Source organism: Rhinolophus sinicus, chromosome 14 (assembly GCF_057876585.1).
Source record: "Rhinolophus sinicus isolate RSI-liver-muscle chromosome 14, RSI-T2T, whole genome shotgun sequence".
NCBI classification, from domain to species: domain Eukaryota; kingdom Metazoa; phylum Chordata; class Mammalia; order Chiroptera; family Rhinolophidae; genus Rhinolophus; species Rhinolophus sinicus.
The window spans coordinates 186,939,681-186,956,712 of record NC_142514.1 but is presented as its reverse complement, the minus strand read 5'-3'; the positions used below and the strand labels follow the sequence as shown (position 1 = coordinate 186,956,712).

Genomic DNA, 17,032 nt, shown 5'->3' with positions numbered 1-17,032 from the left:
CACCCCAAAAGGTCCTCTTACACTGAATAATGTTTAATCCATGTGCAGGCCCAATACCCACCCCCAGGCCCAGCCAGCCAAGTGCCAGGGCCACACCAGGGGCTGTCCCCAAGCAGCCCCCGGTCACCACTCTCCCACCCCGTCGTCTGGCTCGACCCTCACCCTGCTTCCCTCTCAGCCTCTGTCCTCACTCAGCTCCAGGTTCCATCCCACCTTTGCACATTCTGTCATCTCCTACCGTGACTTCCCTCTGCACCCAGCTGGAGCGCTGTGCCCACCACTGCCCAGGGCAGTCCCTTCTCAGCCTCTGCCTGGCTGTCACCACTTTGTTGGTTAATAGGTTAAAGGCTCTCTATTTTGCCTTGCCAGCTTGGCCCATGGGAAGCTGCCATCTCTATGGAGCCTAGCACCGTGCCTGGCATATAGCACGTGCTCAGTAAAGGAAACCATCATCCTAACCCCTGAGGTTCACTGCAGCCGACTGTGTGTGCCAGGCACTGCATTCCGTGTGCACACAGGAAATCACACCCCTTACACTGTACTGGGGCCTGGCTCCCCCCAACCCCCCATGTGTCCAGCCTCCAAGGGACAGAATAGTTCAATGATTGGGGCTCTGGAGCCTGGCAGCCCTGCTCCAAAGTCCCTCGTCCCTGCCAAGGTTAGTGGCTTGTCCCTGGGCAGGTAATTCCCTGCCTCAGTTTCCTCGTTAGACATAGGTGGAAGATGGTGGGGCCATATTGGTAGGATCTCATTGAGGATGAATCGTGCTCAGCATTTGTCTGGCACAGAGAAGGACCCAATGCTGAAAGCCATTATGTCCCCTTGTCACGGCTGTCATTATCATTATCATGGATCCCCAACGGAGCTAGAGTCAGACTGTGACAGAGGGCAGACCCACCCCATGTCTGTGCCAGCTGTCAGGTGCTCTGGGCTTGGGCAAGCCTGGGGACCAAGAGGAAAGGGCCTGTCCTGATGGCAGGGCACGCCCAGATGAGCAGAGCTTTGCAGTGGTGCCACGAGATGCTATTATTTCCATGATTATCCTCGTACGGGACATCAAAGGCAGGAAACTGAGGCCCACAGAGGGAAAGAAGGCCTTGCCCAGGGACATAAGTGCCAGGGTCACACGTGTGATTCAAAATCCAATGCATTTTCCCAGTGGAGGATGACCTCTTGGTATCCCCTGCCAGCTGCTGCCCTGGGGACAGATATCTGAGAAACACTAGTGGTCACCTTCTCATCCATCCGCAGCCTTCAGAGTTTTGGAGAAAGGACCCTTGAAAGAAACCTAGAGCTGGGAGGCAGGTGGCCTCGCACCACCAGGTTCCTGGCCTGGGGACCAGGGCTGTGAGCCCCAGAGCTGGGCAGGACCCTGGCCGCCCAACCCGCCCAGCCCACAGGAGAAGGCCTGTACAGCCATCATGTTTGGGGACTGTGAGCTGCCCACCCCTTCATATTCTGTCATCAGTACCAATTTTTAATTTAGGTAGAGTGCCTGCAGACTCCCTCTCCCTGTCAGCCAAAGTGTGCTTCGGCCTGGTCACCCAGGGGATGTGGAGGAGGCCCCCTCCCCAGAGGAGAAGTTTGAAGGCTGAAGCCAGGTCTACACAGGGCTGATTCCAGGGTTATGACCAGGCGGATGCAGAGCTGAAGGGGGCAGAGGCCCCACAAGCTCACTGGGGCGGGGGTCCTTTCTCAGCATCTGGCCCCAGCTGGGCCTTGGGGCCAGGCCCCAACTCCTCCTCCCAGGCCCTTTCGGGCAATTGGGGGAGGTTAATTACACGTCCACACGCATCTCCAAAATTGAGGGCTGAGCCCAGCCTTCGTCCCTGACCCATGGGGACGTCAGCTCCAAACTGGTAACTTAATAAAATACACCACCAGTTCTCCAAGGCACCAGCAAAAATACTATCAGCCATCGGTTTTGGCTATTGTATGTCACCCTTTCCACTGTAAGCCATCATTGTCAGAGGTTTATAGGTCAGCTATAAAAAAATTTTAAGTCTTTTTTTTTTACTAAAAGGGAGCACTTTGAAACCAGAAGGCTGGTGGGTGCGCAGGGTGGACCCAGCTTTGAGTTCTTCCGCAGAAGCAGAGAGCCCAGCTCCCCACCCCCACCATAGGCTGGGCGCTTCCCTGTTCTCCCCTCCCCACTCCCCCGCAGGCCTTCAGGCTGCCCCTCCCCCAGTGCGGCTCGAGAAAGCCATGAACACATCAGGGGTCCAAGGCCCCAACCGGGGGTGGGAGGGGTGGGGGGGGCACCAGCCCAGGGAGGTTGCGGACCCTGGAGCATTTAGGGTCCATTTTGTGCAAGTCCCCAGTGCACTTCAGTCAAGTGGGGTGCCGCGGTTGGTTGGTGTTTGCCCACCCACTGCAGGTGCCCACCTGAGCCCCATCTTGGCTCATCCCTGGGGTGTGGGTGTTTGTCTTGGAGTAAGGGGTACGGCACATGGGGGAGGGTGTGTGTGTGACAAATGCAGATCCAGGGCGGGGCCGCTCATCCCTACAGTAAGGGCCTGCAGCAGGTGGGTGTGGGCCAGCCCTATGAAGACAAAGTCCCCCTGTTTGGGGTTGCCCCTTGTGTCCCATACTATCTCCCTAACTTTCGGGGGGCCGGGGGGGAAAGCTGGAGTCAGTACAAGCACACAAAGCTGAGTTGCAGCATTTTTCGGCCTCTTTATTTAGAACCCGGCGGACGAGGGGCCGGGGCAGTGGTGCAGACGGCTCAGGAACCATTTTAACAGATTTGTCTTCAAGTTTAAAATAATCATAATAATAAAAGAGACAGCGAAAGCGCGAAGAGACTGCAAGCTAGATGGGCTGGGACGGCAGCTGCGGCTGGTGGGCGATCCCCCCCCAGAGTCCGCTATAAAAATAAATTTACATTTGTGGATAACCAGATGCGGGTGACGTGCCTTTGGCATAACCAATAACCGAGCTATCGCGTGGCAGAGCGGCCCACGCCTCGACATAAATAGAAAATATAAGTTAGTATAACTTTTTAAACTTTTTGTACAAATATACATGTTTTTTTCTTTTTTCCTTTTTTTTTTTCTTTTTTCATTTTTTTGCACTGAGTTTCAGCAGAGATTAAACATTTTATATAAATGACTCTTAAAGCTTTACACCTTGGGACCAGTGTACTCTTCGTGCAGAATACATTTAGATATAAAAGACGTTATTAATACATTGCACAGTTTTCAAACTTTTAAACACAAAACCGAACGCTGCTCCGTGGCAGCTGCCGCCGGTTGCTGCTACATGGACGGTCCCAGCCGAGGCCCAGCGCTCCTCTCCTGTCCGCTGCCCAGCGGGCTCCCTCAGGGCTCTGTGGGCGCGAGGCTGCGGGAGAGAGGTGCAGTGAGCGGGAGAAGACAGTGACTGAGAGGACCCCGTGGGGCTGACCCCCCCCCGCGTGCCCCCGCCACCACTCACCTCATCGCAGCCGCTTGCGTGGGGTTTGCTCCGCGGAGCCGACAGCTGGAGCGCCGCCAGGCGCGGTGCATCCCGCGGGCACCTCGTTGGACGACTTCGCCTCGGGCGCGGGTCTCTTGCGCTTGGCAAAGAAATCTGCGGGCGACAGCGCGCGCAGCTGGTCAGGGCTGGGCGGGCCGGGGAACCCAAGAGGGACCTGGCCGCGGTGGGGGCGCCGTCCCCGCCCGCGCCAAGGTCCGCGGCGGGTCAGCTTTGTTTACGTCGCCGCGCAATGTGCTGTGTAAGCATTTCCCCTTGTCCCGCGGCCAAGCCCCCCGGGGCTGCAGAGCACTTAACCCCCTCCGCGCCGCGATTGCCTCACCGGGACGCGCCGGGGGAGGGGCTCCAGTGGCCGAGGCGAGGACCGCACTCTGAGGGGGCCAGAGCGCGCCCTCCCACCCCTCCCGCTCCAGTCCGCGGCTGGCGAGCACAACAGGGCGGGGACCGGGTGCGGGCGCAGCCGCGCCCTTCGCGCTGCGGGCCCTTTAATGCCACGGGAGGAGGCGGGGACCAAGTGAGGCCCCCGAGGGCCGGGGAGCCCGGCCAGCCGGACAAAGCAGGGCCGGGCCGGGGCGGGGCCGCGCGGGACTCACCGGAGATGAGAGGCCCGGGCAGCTTCTTGATCGCGGCGCCCCCGGCGGCGGCGCTGGTGGCAGCGGCGGCGCTGGTGGCGGCGGTGCCCGGCGCGGGGCGCCCAGAGACCCCTGAGTGCGGCGGCTCAGCGAGGGGCTCTTGGTTGCGCGGCGGCGGGCCCGCCTCCTGCTCAGCGCTCTCCGGCGGCGCCGCGGCTGGGGCCGGGGCGGGAGCCGCGGCCGAGCCACTGGACGGCGACGCCGGCGCCTCCCCCAGGCCGTCGAGGGGCTCCTCGGCCGGCGGCCCGGGGGGCGGGCTAGCGCCCGCGCCGTCCGGGCGGGGCCGAGGCGCCAGGAGCAGACGGCAGCGCCCCACCTGCACCGTCTCGCGGTAGAAGGCGGGCACCGATTCGCTGTCCACCTCGGTCCACTGCAGGCGCCCGGGGCCCGGCAGCGGCATATCCTGCTGGAAGTTGTAGTCCCAGCGGCGCTGGTCCTCGGCGGTCAGCTCCGCGAGGCGCATCTGCAGCTCGCGGCTCAGCTCCTCGTGGTCCACGGGCCCGAAGAGGCTGCGGCAGGCGCTAGAGCGCACTAACGGAGGAAAGGTGCGGCGGGAGACCAGGCGCTCCATTGCCAATGCGCTGCAGAGACACACGTCGGACGTGGCCAAGGGGTGCGCGTGCCCGGGACGCGGGACAAGAGAGGAGTGGGGAGGACAGGAGAGGAGAGGGGAGGGCGGGGGCCCGGCGCAAGTGAGACCCCGCGCAGTCGGAGTCTGCATTTGCAAAGGGACAAGGCGGGAGGCTGGGCGCAGCAGCTACCTGGCTGTCGAGCGGTGGACGGCTCTTGCGTCTCGCTCGCTGTGTCGTCCGGCCGGCGGCCGCGCCCCCTCAGTGCCTGTCCTCGCTCGCTCGGCTGGCTCTAGCCTGGCTGGCATCCACCGAGCGCAGAGCACTTGGCCTGTGGAACGCCCAGCCCTCGCGCGCCCCTTTATACACGAGGGTCCCACCCCCCAACCCCCCTCACTCCCCCCCACCCCCGGTTCGCGGGCCCCGCCGCGATTAGCATAAGTAGTATTTTCAGTTTCAACAACACGGCCGGGATTGGCGGCCGCGCACTGCCCCCGCCCCGCCAGCGGCCCGGCCCCCGCGCGCCTCCCATTGGCCGCGAGCACACACCCACCCGAGAGCGGGCGGGGCAAGCGGGCCGATTGGCGGGGCGCGGGCGGCGCCGAGCGGGGCGGGGCCAGAGTTAAAGGGCGCTGCGGGCGGTAACGTGACACCGTTGTGCCCCGCCCCCTCGCCCCACTTCCCCCCCACACACACCCGCTCCCGCCCCCGGCGGGCTCCTTTGTCTGCAGGCGGGGGCTGCGCGGCTGTGGCGGCGCGGGTGCCCCCCCTTGGTCGGCGCGCCCTCCCTGGTGCTGCGGGCGACCCCCTCCGGCGGGCCCGGCGTCCGGCCAGGACCGACTTGCCCCTCGAGGGCGCCCAGCCCGCCGCCTGCGCTCGCCCTTGGGCCTCCCGCGCCAGCTGACGGGGCTTTAACCCGCCTCAGCTAGTTCTTCCCTGGCTGGAGCGAGACGGGGTCTTCGGCTGCCCCCGCGCGGCCTGCAGCTCCCAGGGCTAGTGTCCTGGTAGGGTTCCGCGCACCTGGAGCCCTAACACACCTGCTGGCCCTAAAGCCCTCGAGCGGAAGGGGGGAGGGAGAGGGAGGGTCAGCTCCAGTCTTTCCCCCAGGCGGCGGTGAAGTGGCAGGCTCCCGGAGAGCTGGCCCCTCAGTTCCCGTTGGAGCCCCGGTCTGAAGCCTGAAGCTCTTGGGGCCCTCCCGTCCATGCCCAGCGGCCGGGAAACAGGCTGAGCCCATCCTGGCCCATATCCATCATGTTACCGACCGGGTGTCCAGCACCCCTCAGACTTGAGCCAGGCCACTCCAGGCTGAGTAGGGCCACACCAGGCAGCGGATCTGACTGCCCAGGCTGCCTGGTGTATTGGACAGGGCCCTGGAGGCTTCTCCGTTGGGGTGAGTCTGGCTCCACCCAGCCTAGAACCTTGACTGGGTTTGCTGATCCTCTGGGCCAACCTTGTCCCTTGTCCCACGGAGGAGCAGCCCCCAGGCAGCCCTGCTCTTGCTACTGTAGGAAATGCACCTCTCCTCCACCATACTGGAAGGCTAGCACTCCCTCAGTTGTGCCCCATAAATACTGTTGGTGTTTGGGGAAGGACACCCCTAAGAATGCCAGGGCATGCAAACCAGAGGGCCTTACTACAGTGTCAGAGATGGGGAGGCCAGCCCAGAAAGGGGAGGACCCGCCAGGACCTGTGCCCATTCTCCCCCACACAGCGTTCCTTGGTACAACCCCTTGTCCTCTCCAGTGGCCATCCCAGCCAGGACAGGCCACAGGACACCATGACTTCCTGCTGCTTTCCCTTTGGCCCGGCATGTTGGGCTGGGAGCTGAGGATCCAGCAGAGCCCTGAGCTCTGGACCCCAGGTGAGCCCATGAGCCCAGCGAGGAGAGAAGTAAGGCCAACCCAACCCCAACCAGCCTGCCTCCCTGGAGGGTCAGGTGGGTTTGCAAGACCCCTGGGGGTAGATAGTACACTGATAACATGCAAATGTGTCCTGGATGAGGATGGGGGAGGCAAGGTTCCCATTGAGGTGGCGAACAGGAGAGGGTACCAACCCAGGTGAGGGACAGGTGGGGTGCCACTTTGGGCTCTTGATAGCAGAACCAAAGGCAATTTTGGGGGTGTTGATTTCTTTATTTTCTGTGTACTATTCCAATTTCCCACGACACATACGGACACTGCAATCCTGTATCTTCAGGAAAATAGAGACACTGACAAGGCTCCCCAGGCCCAAGGACCTCTTGGGCAGAGCTGATATCACCTGGCCTGGGGTTAGAAGGAGGCAGGACCTTCCTGGCCCTGGTGTCATGGCCGTACCAGCCTTCCCTGTGTGCACAGGGCCACAGCAGTGACCACAAAACCTGGAACCACATGAACTCCAGCATCTCCCGAGAAATCAGGATACCTTGGACCACCCCCAGCCCAGACTCGGGCTCCAGGCCACGTCCCCTCCATGAGAAGGGAAGCCACCCTACTCCCAGCCCTGCTCTGGACACCCAGGAGAGCCTGTGCCCTCCTCCCTGGCAGGGATTGCTCTGTGGTATGAGCATCTGTCTGCCCTGGGCCATATAAGGACAGGGGACCTACTGTGCGCTTAATAAATGAGCAAAAGCTGACCCTGCACCACACCTCCATGTGACCCTACCTATGTGTGGATGGGCTGGGGCGAACCAACCCCACTGCCTGTGGTGCTCACTCAGACACCTCCATGAGTGCCAGCTAGTTCAGGCAGGTGAATCCCAGCCCCCCCCACTCCCCCCAACAGTGACAAACCCAGCAGCATGTGACACTGAGTCCTGTCTCCAAGGATTGTGAGTGGCATGTCCTATATGCCTCATGTCACACAGTGTGGCAGTTGCTGGACCTCACCTTTTTACAGGGAAAGGAGCTGCAAGGGCCACACACCTGGGAAGGAGCAGTGTTCAGATCCCACTCTCCTCCAGTTGCCTGGCTTCCTACTTTTATTTCTCCAGGGGCCGTGGGGCCACCTCTTCTCTAAGTCTCGTTAGGACAGGGAGGTGACCTTCTCTGAGTCTGTGACCATGAATTTGATCAAGGATGGTAACCACCGACTTACTAAACTTGCTGGTCCCCAGGAGTGGAGCTGGGTCCCTCCCCCTCCAGCCAGGGACAGAGCTGGGGGAGGACAGCCAGGGGCTGGGGCCTGGGAGGCCCAGTTTCACCACCCCTAGGGGCCTGAAGCAAGCAAACATCTGTCTGGATACAACCAAGCCCTACTTTTGTAATTAAAAATATATATGAAGGAAGAAAGGAAACAAAAGGAACAATGTTTGTACTCTGTGTTGCTGCAAACAGCAGAACCAGGGAGGAATGCTGGCCCCCAGGACCAGCAAGGATAGGCCCCTGGGCTTCCATAGCGCCCCACATCTTGTATGTCTGGAAGTGGGGGAGCCCGTTTGTGGGGGTGTCATAAGCACCTAGCCCCCTCTGTCATCTTGCATGTATAGCTCATAATATTGACACCATCCAAGGGAGTACACTCTGCACTCACCAAGCCGCCTCCTTGTTTTCTGAGCACAAGGCCCAATTCCCGGCCCTTTTGCAGTGGGTGGGACCATACCACCAGCTGGGGCCACAAAACGTGAGCAGAAGTCTCTGCACCACTTCCAGGCCCGCCTTCAAAACCAACCAGTCCTCTCCCCTCCGCCTCTGCTGGCCAGATGGGGGTCCAGGGAGGGACCCCTGGGGACAGCAGAGCCTCTAGGTAGCAGAAGCTCTGAATGGCCATGCAGAGCACAGCCACCAGTGCCCTCTGCACACCACCTGGCTGTGATGGAAATGAGAAACTTTTATTGCGTCTTAATCCGCTAGAATTTCGGGATTGTCGGCTACAGACACCACTTACTCCCATGTGTGAGTGACATGGGCGTTTCCCAGATGGGGAAACGGAGGTACAGGAAGGTTAAAGAACCCCGTTAACCCGCACCAAGCTTTCGTGGGATTTAGTTCTTCCCCCAACGCCCCGCTATGGGTGGATATTGGGGCTCCTTTCTCCGCTGAGGACACTGCGGTTGTGATGGCAAACACTCGCGGGAGAGGCGGAGCCCAGCTGGCCGCGCGGTGCCGTCCCCGGCCTCATGCTGCCCCCTGGTGGCTGACTTGCGCACCAGCGCCTCGGCTGCCCCAAATCTCTCTTCTCCCGGGGAGCCACTTGGAGCTGCTTCTGGAAGCCCACTGGGCCAGTCTGTGTGCCGGAGTGCACCCCTTTCAGTGCTCCCAGAAACCCCGCAAGGGCTGTCTGTGTCGGCGCCCCTCCCGGCAGCCTCCCTGACGCTATCCAGGGCGGTGCCCCTTCTGAGGAGGCCGCAGGAATAATGCAAAGGCTAACACCAGCCACCTCATGCCTGCTTTGCTGGGGGGGGGGGGGGGGCGCTCCTTGCCCCATTGATCCTTCCAAGAACCCGCCGAGTGAGGCATTTTGATTCCCGTTTTGCAAGGGAGGAATCTGAGGCTCGGAGAAGTTAAGCAACCTACCTGAGATCACCCAGCACTCAGTAGCAGCCTATTTGTTCCTTTCCCCTAGTCCTAAACCTCTCCACCAGACTTCTGCAAGGGGCTGGTAGGCACGAAAACAGAAGAGGAAGTCAAGAGTCCCAGGTTTACCCTCCCCTGACACCCCACAAGCCCTGGAGCTAGGGGTAGGCATCTAGGGTGTGGGGGGGGTACGGCCCTGCCTGCTAGGGATGTCTGACCTCTCGGGTGCATCCCACCCAGAAGGTGACCAAGCTCCCACTTGGCTCTCTACCTTCCCCTGTGCCACTCACACTCCACTAAGGAAAAGCCCTCACTGCCTCATCCAACTCCCCCAACATTCGAGGGGTGCCTACACGTCCCTGGAAGGGCCACCCCTTTGGCTTCCAGCCGCATCCCCCAGCAGCGGCCCTTCAACAAAGGCCCTGGACAGGCCTGGTGAGACCCCTGAGGAGGCCACGGCTTTCTGAGCCTCCCCTTCTCCTCCATAAGATGGGGCCTGGAGGCCCGGAGGGTGTGGGGAGTTACAGATTAACTAGCTAGCCCCCAGCGACAGGCGGCGCAGCCGGCTCTGCGCCCGCGCGGGAGGGGGGGGGGCTTTCCGGCGCCTTGGCGGGGGCCCAGCGCTGGGCGCAGCCAAAACGTTCCTCCCGCACCGAGTTCCCGCGCTCTGCTCGCCCCGCCCCGGCCCCCCCAGGACAGGCTGTTCTCGCGGCGGCTGCCAGGCACGTCCTCCGCAGGTGCCGGCCTCCCTCCGGTGACGCGTCCACATGCCGCGCAGCTTAATTCGAAAGCTCCGATTACAGGGAGTGCCTTGTGCGCGGGGTCCCGGGCCGGGGTCTTCACGCCCCAGGAAAAGGCGGGAAGGGCGGGGCGGTCCTGGGGGAGGGGCGGCAGAGCAGGGAACAGCCCTGGACGTGAGAGCTGCACCGCCCTTCTTCCTAACGCCCAGGGGCTGCTTCCTCTCGGGTTCTCAAGCAGGCGGACCCCTTGTCCCAGCTGGCCCAGTACTTTTCTGGTTTCAGCACTGAACGTCCCAGGAGACCCTGGACCATTGGTCATCCCAGGCTCTAGCCAGACCCTCCCAGGACTGGGGAGGGGATCCGGGGTAGGGACAGGCATGGAGGAGGGTCCTAGGGCTGTATGGGAACCTGTCTCAGACATTTCTGTGGCCAGCTCTGAGTCCCACCAGGCCTCCCTCCCGCCCCACCTGCAGGAGACAGACTGTATGTCCAGAGGCCAGTGGCTCACGTTGCCAGGGAAGTGGTAAGAAAAAGGAATCTGGGCTGATCAGATGCCTCCTTCCTGGATCTCAGGTCTACTGTGACCTCTGACTTCTTGTCTAGTCTTCTTGGGTTAATGGGGACCCCTAGGAGTCAGCAGCTTCTGCCCACGGCGTACACCAGGGCCCCCACCTCCCACTTGGCTTCCAACACCCCCATATGGTGTTCAGAGAAGCCAGAAATGCCAGGAAGGAGGGGTGAGGGTCTCCTCTGCACCCCACATCCTTCCCCCATAGCAGGGACCTGGCCCTGCAGTTACCGGAGGAACAAGAGTCAGGAGACCCTGTGCCCCAAGGAGAGACTTCATTTTGGAATTAGTTGAGCCCCACTACGCGGCACACGCTAAGATGGGCGCAGTGAGTGAGCGCCTGCTCCCACAGCAAGTGCCCACGGTGAGGGAACAGGCCCCAGTCCTCTGCCCATCCACAGTCGGGAAGGAGCATCTTCACCACCTCATTCACTCCGCAGTCATTACTTCATTCATTCACCCATCACATGTTCCCAGCTCCTCCCAGCCTAGTCTCCAAAGTGAGCAGCCTTCAGTCAGGACCAAGTTAGGAGTTAAAAGTGGGCTGAGCCCTGGCCGGTCCTCCTGGAAGCCAGGGCTGCACAGAGTAGGGGCTCAGTAAAAGGGGTGCCCATCCCCTCCCTCCCCTGTCAGCCAGGGGCGGGGGGCGGGGGGAGCCCCTGGGCCACCTGCCAGACCAGTCCTGCCACATCCTCACCGGCCAGCCAGCCACAGCCCCTGAGGCCCAAAGCTGGGTGCCTGCTGCCCCCTGGTGTCCATAGACAGCACTGCCACCAGGAGCCTGCTAGCCCACCGCACTGGGGACTGAAAAAGAAGGACCCCACCGCCCCTTGCTGCCTTCCTGCCCACCTCACTCAATGCTCACCATGTGGGTGACTTGGGCAAGGGCCTCGCTCTCTGTGACCCCTGGTTGCTTCAAGACTAAGATGGGGGTGGCTGCCCAATGTGGAGGGGGGAATTCTCATTAAAAAATAAAAAGCAACACGCCTAGGTGCTTAGTGGAGAGAGCTGTCACTCATATCTTGGTGGGAAATAACACTCAGGGTGAGCAGGGGGATAAGGGGCTGAGAAGCAAAGAAGGGAAAGGGGAGAGACAGGCTAAAGACCCAAGGTGAAGGCTGGCCCCGCCCCCTCCTCTCCCCTCAACCCTTTCCTCCTTCCCTTCCTCCTCACCCCCAGCTCCTCCTCTTCCTCTTCCTGCCTCATCCCCCCTATGCCTCCTGCATCCCAGCGCCCTCTGCCTTCGTTCCTCCATTAGTGCTGCTGGTCAAAGCCCCCAGGCTAGAGAGAGCGCTGAGGCTGCCCTGGGCCTTCCCATGAGGCCTGCACCTGCCCACCCCTGCCTGCCACTGTCACGGGGTCTGGGTGGCCACGCGTGGATACACACTCAGAACCACGAGTGGACGGACACACACTCAGAGCTCCAGCCGCTTCTAACAACGACGACCACACTCCTGTTTCTGGGCTGGGAGCTAGGGCCCTGCAGGGATCAGTGTGGACACGGGCCCTTCCAAGCAGGAGCGTGGCCAGGGGAGCAACAGATAAGAAAGCAGGACTGAGATGTGTGTGCCCCATGACCTCCATGAGCTGCCACCCCACACACACACACAAAGACACCAACAACCTAAGGGAACCCTGTGGGCCACCAGGAAAGGCCTGGGGTCCACCTCCAAGCCACCCACAGCCAGGTATAAGCACTGAAACTCCACAGCTACTGGCATGACCCGTGCTATGATGGCAGGCAGTGGGGTCCAGCAGGAGCCCCCCAGTAACCAGGGCCCACCCCCAGTTGGGATGAGGAGGAGGAACCTGGAAGGAGGGGCCAGTCAGTGAGGGGGCTGTGCACGGGCCCATCATAGCTGGTGTTCAGAGTGAGCAGAGAGCGAGCTGCAGCTGGAGAGGGCTGCAGGGGCCAGGTGTGCAGGGCCTGGGGCTCTGGGCCAGGAGCTGTCTACATTTGGAAGGTACCAGAGGTTGGGAGGGAGGTGAGGATGGGCCTGGTGAGCCAGGCTAGTGCAGGGGCTGGGGGCCCAGGAGGGGCCAGGTCAGAGAGCTCTAGGACTGGGGTGGGGGGATGGAGGGGAGGGCCGGGGGGGTGGTATTAAGGAGGGGGAGGAAAGAGTCAGGGAGGATGGTGCCAGAAGGGGCCTCCATGGCACTGGAGTGTGGGTGGGAGGGGAGAGGTAGCAGGCCCTTGCTGAAGGCCAGGGCGTATGGCTACAGCCCACGACTGCCCCTAGGGTGCTGGTGGGCCTGGATTTCTGCTGGTGGCATCTGGCTTTTGCATCTCTGGCCATTCCATGCTGTAGCATTCACATAGCAAGAGGAATGGGCCAGGGGGTAAAGTAGGGCGTCCTCCCGGGCTGAGGGGCAAACCTCTGGGCTTTGGAGTCAGGCAGAATGACTGCCTCTCTTGGCTGTGTGACCTTGGGAAAATGGCTTTATCTCTCTGTGCCTCTCCTTTCTCATCTGTTAGGCTCCTGATGAGGCTCGAAGGCCATGTCCATATGTACCTGGCACAGTGTCCCTCTCCTTGAGAAGGAGGCATTACCCATACCATCCTCAGTCTTTCCCTCCAGCCTAGAGGGGTGGGCAGGGCACAGCTCCAGCACTGGTGACCCCTCCAGCTGCCTTTCTACTGAAAACTGGACAGTTGCTCTGAGCCCAGGGACATGGTTCCCTGACAAGTCCTCCGAGGGATAGAACAGTATTTGCATAATAATCAGCTTGCCCAGTGCTCTCACCCCCACCGAGTTCAGGGGAGTCTGGGGTACAGGCCCTGACAACTCTGGTGAGTCTGTCTTTTTTTTTTAATTAATTTTTTTTTTTTTAAAGATTTTATTGGGGAAGGGAAACAGGACTTTATTGAGGAACAGTGTGTACTTCCAGGACTTTTTTCCAGGTCAAGTTGTTGTCCTTTCAGTCTTAGTTGTGGAGGGCGCAGCTCAGCTCCAGGTCCAGTTGCCATTTTCTAGTTGCAGGGGGTACAGCCCACCATCCCTTGCGGGGGTTGAACTGGCAACCTTGTGGTTGAGAGGATGTGCTCCAACCAACTGAGCCATCCAGGAGGTCAGCGGCAGCTCACCTCAAGGTGCCATGTTCAATCTTAGTTGCAGGGGGTGGAGCCCACCATCCCTTGCGGGACTCGAGGAGTAGAACTGGCAACCTTGTGGTTGAGAGCCCACTGGCCCATGTGGGAATCGAACCGGCAGCCTGCGGAGTTAGGAGCACGGAGCTCTAACCACCTGAGCCACCGGGCCGGCCCCTGGTGAGTCTGTCTTCATCCAACACTCAGCCTGTTCCACCCGGCTGCACACATGCCTGGCGCTCAGCAGTCAGTACCCAGATGCTGCTGGAGGCACACCCTCTCTGTACCAGGCAGCCCCATGCCATGGTCTTTGTGTTGAATTATCTCATTTAATCTTCACACATATCCTAGGAGGCAGGGATTCCTGTTGTCCCCATTTCACAGGTGGGGCAGCTGAGGCCTGAGAGGAGGAGACCCTTGTCGAAGCTTGGTGAATCATGGAGATGCCAGCCCATCAGGCTGGCTCTATAGCAGGGCTAGTCCTGGCTTGGCCGCTGAGCAGACCCCTCAACTGACAAACCAGGGCCTGGACTAGGGTTGTCTGATTTCTGTCCTCTTCCGTGCCCACCTGCCATCCAGCAGACATCTCTCTACCTGGGACCTTGGGGGGTCCTCCCCTCCAAGGGCTTCCAGAGTGATACGTAGGGGCAGAAATAGGTGAGTAAACCAGGGTGGTGCCTGGGCTGCAATTGTGATGGGGGCCAACGGCCCGATGAGACAGGGAGAGAGACACCAGGAGCCCTAGAAACCAGCAGCCGGGTAGGTCCCAGGTACCCAGAGCAGAGGAGGCGGGAGGCCACTGCTTCAACTTCTGGAGATGTCGGCATGGCTGCCCTCAACAGAAACCAAATAGTTGGGGCTCCCTGAAACTGCCGTTAGGCAGAGGGAGGCCACCGGTTGGTGGCAGGCGCTCTCTAGGGTGTGAGGGGTGTGTGGGATTGTGCCTTCTCTTCTGGCTTCGCACAGAGAGGGGCCCTCCTTTCACTTGGACACTGGAGCGGGTGGAGAAGTCTGCTCTGGCTGGCACAGCCTCCCTGGGATGCAGCCTGGCTGAAGGCCTCAGTCCATGAGCCCTCCCACAGGGTAAATGGGAACTGCTGCTCAGCTGGACAAGGTCCAGCCCCTGCCCCCTCCCCCAAGGAGCCCTGCCCAGACCCCAGACCCAGGTGTCTAGTCACAGATGCCAGTTCTGGAAGGTTCCTGGGGCACCGACAGAAGGACTTTGAGCCCGCCTTCCCGGACCCTTACCCCAACCACCTCCGAGATGGAGCTGACAAACTGAGGCCAGGCCCCCGATGCCTGTAGCAGCTGGGGTGCACCCGGTAAGGCTGCAACTTCAAAGACACCACGCTGGAGTTGTACTGCCCAAGGGCAGGACGGGAGACAGTGGGTTCCGGAGCTCAGCCGCTGCTGTGGGGTCTGGGAGTCCCCTGCTGGCCAGGGCCTGAAACTGCATGATACCTGGGCTAAGGCCGCGAGGGGCAGCCCGGGGACCCACATCCGACCCTGCCCCCTGCCCTGGCTCAGCCCCAGCCAAAATGTTGTTGGTGTCCCTGAAGAGGTGACTTTTGAGGTGAGCCCTTGGGGAATAATAACAGTAATAAGCACTGTTCCAAGCGCTTTCCACGGGACCCCTCATCGACCCACTTCTGGGTTCATCTTGTCCAGTCAGGGCCCTAAATACTATCCTGAGGCCAACGACCCCCTAATACATACCTCCAGCACAGACCACAGCCCCAAACTGCACACACCTGCATCCGTGTGCTGGCCCTTGTCTCCACCCACTCCAGCTCTGAGCTCCAGGAGGTCTCCTGCCCTCCCCCCAGGCCCCTCCCCAGATGACAGCAGCTCCAGACTGCAGGCAAGTTCCGGCCCAATCCCCACTCATCAGGACTGCCTGTCAGCTCTTCCTTCCTCGGAAGTGCAGAATCCCACCCCTCGAACTCTCCACTGCCTCCTCCCCTCCAACTCCCTGGCACCCTCTCTGTGCCTGCCCTCAGCCAGAGGTTCCTTCTGGAACACAGTGCAAGCTCAGAGCCCCGCGATGGCTCCACTGCCCGCAGAGCAAAGCCTACCTGCTCAGTCAGTGTGTCATGTACTTACGTGTTACAGTATTGGCTACTATCTGCCCTCTCCCACACACGCACACACACTCATACACATGTGTGCACACACATAGGCACTCAGGCGTGCTGCACAAAGGCAGTCCATTCTGTGGGCTGAATATCCCAAGCCCCTGGCACAGAGCCTGGCACACAGTAGGTGCTCAACAAATGTTTGTCGGTTTCAGCAAGGCTGCCTGTTTCACGACCCATCACCAGTTCAGATGCCCTCTGGCTCCTTGGACCCCGCCAGCTCTGGGACACTCACAGGGCTCTCACCCTCCAGCACACGTGAGCCAGATGAGCCTCTTCCGCGTACATCCCACCCCGTTCCTCCCACTCCCAGCCCTTCTGGGGTTCCCCAGGGCCTTACTGGGACGTGTGAGATACTCCGAGATCTGGGCCTCACAGCCCCTCTCCAGACTCAGCTTTTGCACCCTCGCCCCACTGCACACCTCAGCCCCCGCCCCATCAAGGGTTCTCGGTTTTTACACACCCCAAGCTTGGGCTTTGTGCATGCTATTCCCTCTGCCTGGCGTGCCCTTCCCGCACCTGGTCAGTCTGCGTTCGACCTTAAGACTCTGTGTGGGCGTCACCTCCTCTAAGAAGCCCTCCTCCCCAGCCGCACCCCATATTCCTCAGGTCAGACTGGATCAGCCTGGTCTGTCAGACTGTCAGCATGTTTCTCTGAGGGGACCCGGATGGACGCTGTGGTCCTGGGGGATTGCGGAGCGTTTTTTTGAGCAGCTAAGTGACCACATTGGCCAAAGCTGCTTGCTCTGGAGAAGGAATGCCTGGTCCCGGGGTTCCAGGGCTCGGGGTGCTGCTTTTTCCTCATCCAGCCCTAAGGGCACTTTTCCCACACGTCCTGGGGACTAGGAAGCTCCCCGCCCTCACTAAGCCTGTTCACAACAAATGCTTAGGCAAGATCTGATTGCTTCTGCTCCAACCAGTTTCACACCGCCACAGGCCCTGCTTGACACAGGAGGGAGAGGTGAGTAACCAGCCCCTTCCTGCCCACCCAAGCTCTCGAGGGTCCTTGGCCTCCCCTGCCTGCCACTTGGCAGGCTAGGCACTCTTACACCCCAGTCTCTGCTGGGGGAACCCAGGAGGGGCCAGCTGATGTTCCAACCTCCTGGCCAGGTCACTAGGAAGCAGCCAGGCAGGGAGTCTGACAGGCCCTGGGGGCTCTGGATCACCCTGGGGACAGTCTCTTCCCCGCCCCTACGGAGCACAGCACCACCGCAATCCTCCCCCAGGGGTCCTGAATCTAAGACGCCCTAAGACTGCTGTCACACCCCTACCCCAGGCCAGCCCTCTGTGCAGTCCTTCCAGAAAACCCCCGCTGGTTCACCCGCCCTAGCTC

At 60.8% G+C, this 17,032-nt stretch overlaps 1 protein-coding gene and 1 long non-coding RNA gene across 3 annotated transcripts; one reads left to right on the top strand and one right to left on the bottom strand.

Annotated features, from left to right (window-relative positions):
• Positions 1-2,652: 2,652 nt before the first annotated feature.
• CDKN1C (cyclin dependent kinase inhibitor 1C) lies at positions 2,653-5,028 on the bottom strand. Of its 2 annotated transcripts, XM_074336907.2 has the most exons (4): positions 4,868-5,028; positions 4,068-4,687; positions 3,436-3,570; positions 2,653-3,342 (listed from the first exon to the last, which is right to left on the bottom strand). In XM_074336907.2, exons 1-3 carry the CDS (start codon positions 4,981-4,983, stop codon positions 3,437-3,439), a joined length of 870 nt encoding a protein of 289 aa, XP_074193008.1. In that variant the 5' UTR covers positions 4,984-5,028; the 3' UTR covers positions 2,653-3,342; position 3,436. The 2 variants fall into 2 exon arrangements, with proteins under 2 accessions (XP_074193008.1, XP_088645921.1); XM_088789795.1 differs by lacking the exon at positions 4,868-5,028 and having other exon boundaries at positions 4,068-4,856.
• Positions 5,029-5,162: 134 nt separating this feature from the next.
• LOC141572304 (uncharacterized) lies at positions 5,163-8,987 on the top strand. Its single transcript, XR_012497678.2, has 3 exons — positions 5,163-6,065; positions 6,387-6,536; positions 6,872-8,987. It is a non-coding gene; the product is annotated as an uncharacterized LOC141572304 (long non-coding RNA).
• The last annotated feature ends 8,045 nt before the right edge of the window (positions 8,988-17,032 follow it).